This window comes from Phymastichus coffea, unplaced genomic scaffold, assembly GCF_024137745.1.
Source record: "Phymastichus coffea isolate CEN01 unplaced genomic scaffold, Cenicafe_Pcof_1.1 PCOF00080, whole genome shotgun sequence".
NCBI classification, from domain to species: Eukaryota; Metazoa; Arthropoda; class Insecta; order Hymenoptera; family Eulophidae; genus Phymastichus; species Phymastichus coffea.
The window spans coordinates 380,880-383,225 of NW_026706891.1; the positions used below are offsets into that span (position 1 = coordinate 380,880).

The 2,346-nt window shown below is 41.1% G+C and overlaps 1 protein-coding gene across 1 annotated transcript; it reads left to right on the forward strand.

Moving 5' to 3' along the window:
- The first annotated feature begins 437 nt into the window (after nucleotides 1–437).
- Nucleotides 438–1,943, forward strand: LOC131668557 (uncharacterized). The gene is made up of 3 exons (XM_058942841.1): nucleotides 438–477; nucleotides 1,073–1,447; nucleotides 1,819–1,943. Exons 1-3 carry the CDS (start codon nucleotides 438–440, stop codon nucleotides 1,941–1,943), a joined length of 540 nt encoding a protein of 179 aa, XP_058798824.1.
- The last annotated feature ends 403 nt before the right edge of the window (nucleotides 1,944–2,346 follow it).

Sequence of the window (2,346 nt, forward strand, 5' to 3'; positions counted from 1 at the left end):
TATAGATGTGTCAGTTTGAGTTAAATCATTGTTATGCCAATATTTTTTCAGAAAACCATTATCATTCCAGTCTTTTAAAATTGTTTTTACGTCTCCTTGTAATTTATAAGCCTTAATTAAGATCGATGAGGAAGAGATAATGGATGAAGAGTATATATATATGGGTTGAAATACTTGATTTCTCACTTTATTGTAACTTGACTGTGCTACGAGTTATTCGTTTTAACCTATAATAATTTGACTACGAGAGAAATGCAACCCTATTGTTAATAATTTGTTGTTTTTCTATTAATAAAGTCTGAAGAGGTGAGCAAATGTTCTGACGAAACGTTGCTGAATATAATTAAAATTAAGTGAATTTCCATCTCTCACTATTTCCTTTCTCTCCATCATTACAAACTTTAACATTTAAAAAATTATAAGAGAATCAAGGCAGTATGTTACCGTATAGATTAACAGGATCCGCAGCATTCTTGAGTGAGTTTCCTAAGTCAATATCAATAAGTTTGAACAGAATTTGGTAACTATGAAGATATATATAATATCGCTAGTTGGAGTATTATAAGATATGATTATTTGAGTCAGATTTTATATGATACATTGATACAAGTAAACGCCGACTATTTTTAAGTTTACTTTGTCTGTGTTGTTTCGTGTAGTTTTTGCACAGGAAGATTGTCCTATCTTCGGCAGTAGAGGGCCAGGACAATGTCGTACTGAGGACAAGGTAACGTATGGGTTACCGCGGGGTCAGAAGATCGGTCACGTCCTCGTCGTTGACCCTGGGATCTACTCTTTCTCTGTAACAGATCACCGAGAAAGAATAGATAGCGAAGAACCGATCAAATAATTGTCATATTTTTACGTATGTTGCAGTTGACTTTTGTTTCAGGTCTCGCAGGGTAGTCAAGGGCGTGAAAGGTATTTATTATACAAAATATTGCATGTACTGTGTCGAAAACTAGTTTTGAATGTTGCTTTTTGTAGTTAGTTGTAAGCTTACTGTTCGTCTTTTGCTTATATAATTAATTATTTAATACGATTAATGTTTTTTTTTACCTTTCTGTTACAGATAAAAAAAAGTCCCGCCAACAACGGTGGTTGATCCTGCGGTCCGAATTATTCAGGGCGAAGGCAGTTAGGACCGACAGATTCAGTTGGAAATATACTTTAACGACGGAATCTGTCGTCCCGACCGCAGTGCACCAACCACCACCACCTCTAATACCGCTAGTACGGCCAGTACCTCCAGCACCGCCAGCACCGCCATTACCGCCAACACCACCACCACCGCCAACACCACCACCACCGCCAACACCATCACCACCGCCAACACCATCGTCACACCCATTGCCACATCCATCGCCACAACCATCGCCACCACCATCGCCACCACCATCGCCACCACCATCGTCACAACCATCGCCACCACCACCAACGTCGCCACGTACACCCGGCGGGATTCAGCCCTCCTCTTCTTCCTCGTCATCCTCATCCTCATCCTCCTCCTCTTCTTCTTCCTCGTCGTCCTCATCCTCTTCCTCGTCGTCGTCGTCGTCTTCCTCCTCCTCCTCCTCCTCCTCGCCTTCCCCATCCCCTATCCTCTTGTCCTCCAGCGACGTCGTCGATAAGATCGACGACAATGAGGAGGAAGAGAATGTACACCTCTCCAAAGACGAGGGAGAGGCTCTTGCAGCGGATGTTCGCCAACGACCAGATAGGAGAACCGCGGCAGTGGAACGGGTATGTTATAGTCCAATACGATTTTTATATAATAATAACTAATATTTTATTAAATTATTTTTCTTTCATTTTCAGGACTTCCTTCGGCAGATCATGCTGAGAGCAGTTGCGGCAAACGCACTGGATCTCAGCACGATAAATACTGCCGCGCCCGATTTCGGAAATCAGACGCGCCAGTATCTGCTGAAGCGTGCCCGTGAGCTACGCCGCGAAGCATCGTTGGAGGATTTCGGAGCGGCCGGGTGTATGGAGGAAGATGTTGGGCGGGTTATCCAATGGCGTACTTGGATACGAAATCCCGCCGTTGGACGTCCGTCCAAATAATTTTTGGAAAAAAATAAAAATATGTAAAAAAAAATAAATAAAATGAAAAAAAAGAATAAAAAAAAAAATAAAAAAATAAAAGACTCCAAAGAAAAAAAAATGAGAACTGACATTTCTCTGCTACTTGTGTTTTCACTTTACAACTTACGTATTTATGGGAGGTGTTGACCTACACGATCAGTACTGTAGTGCTTTATTACCTATTATTAGAAGTAAGAAATGGACTTGGCCAATATTGATGAGAATTATCCAGTCTTCTATTGCAAATGCAGTAATACT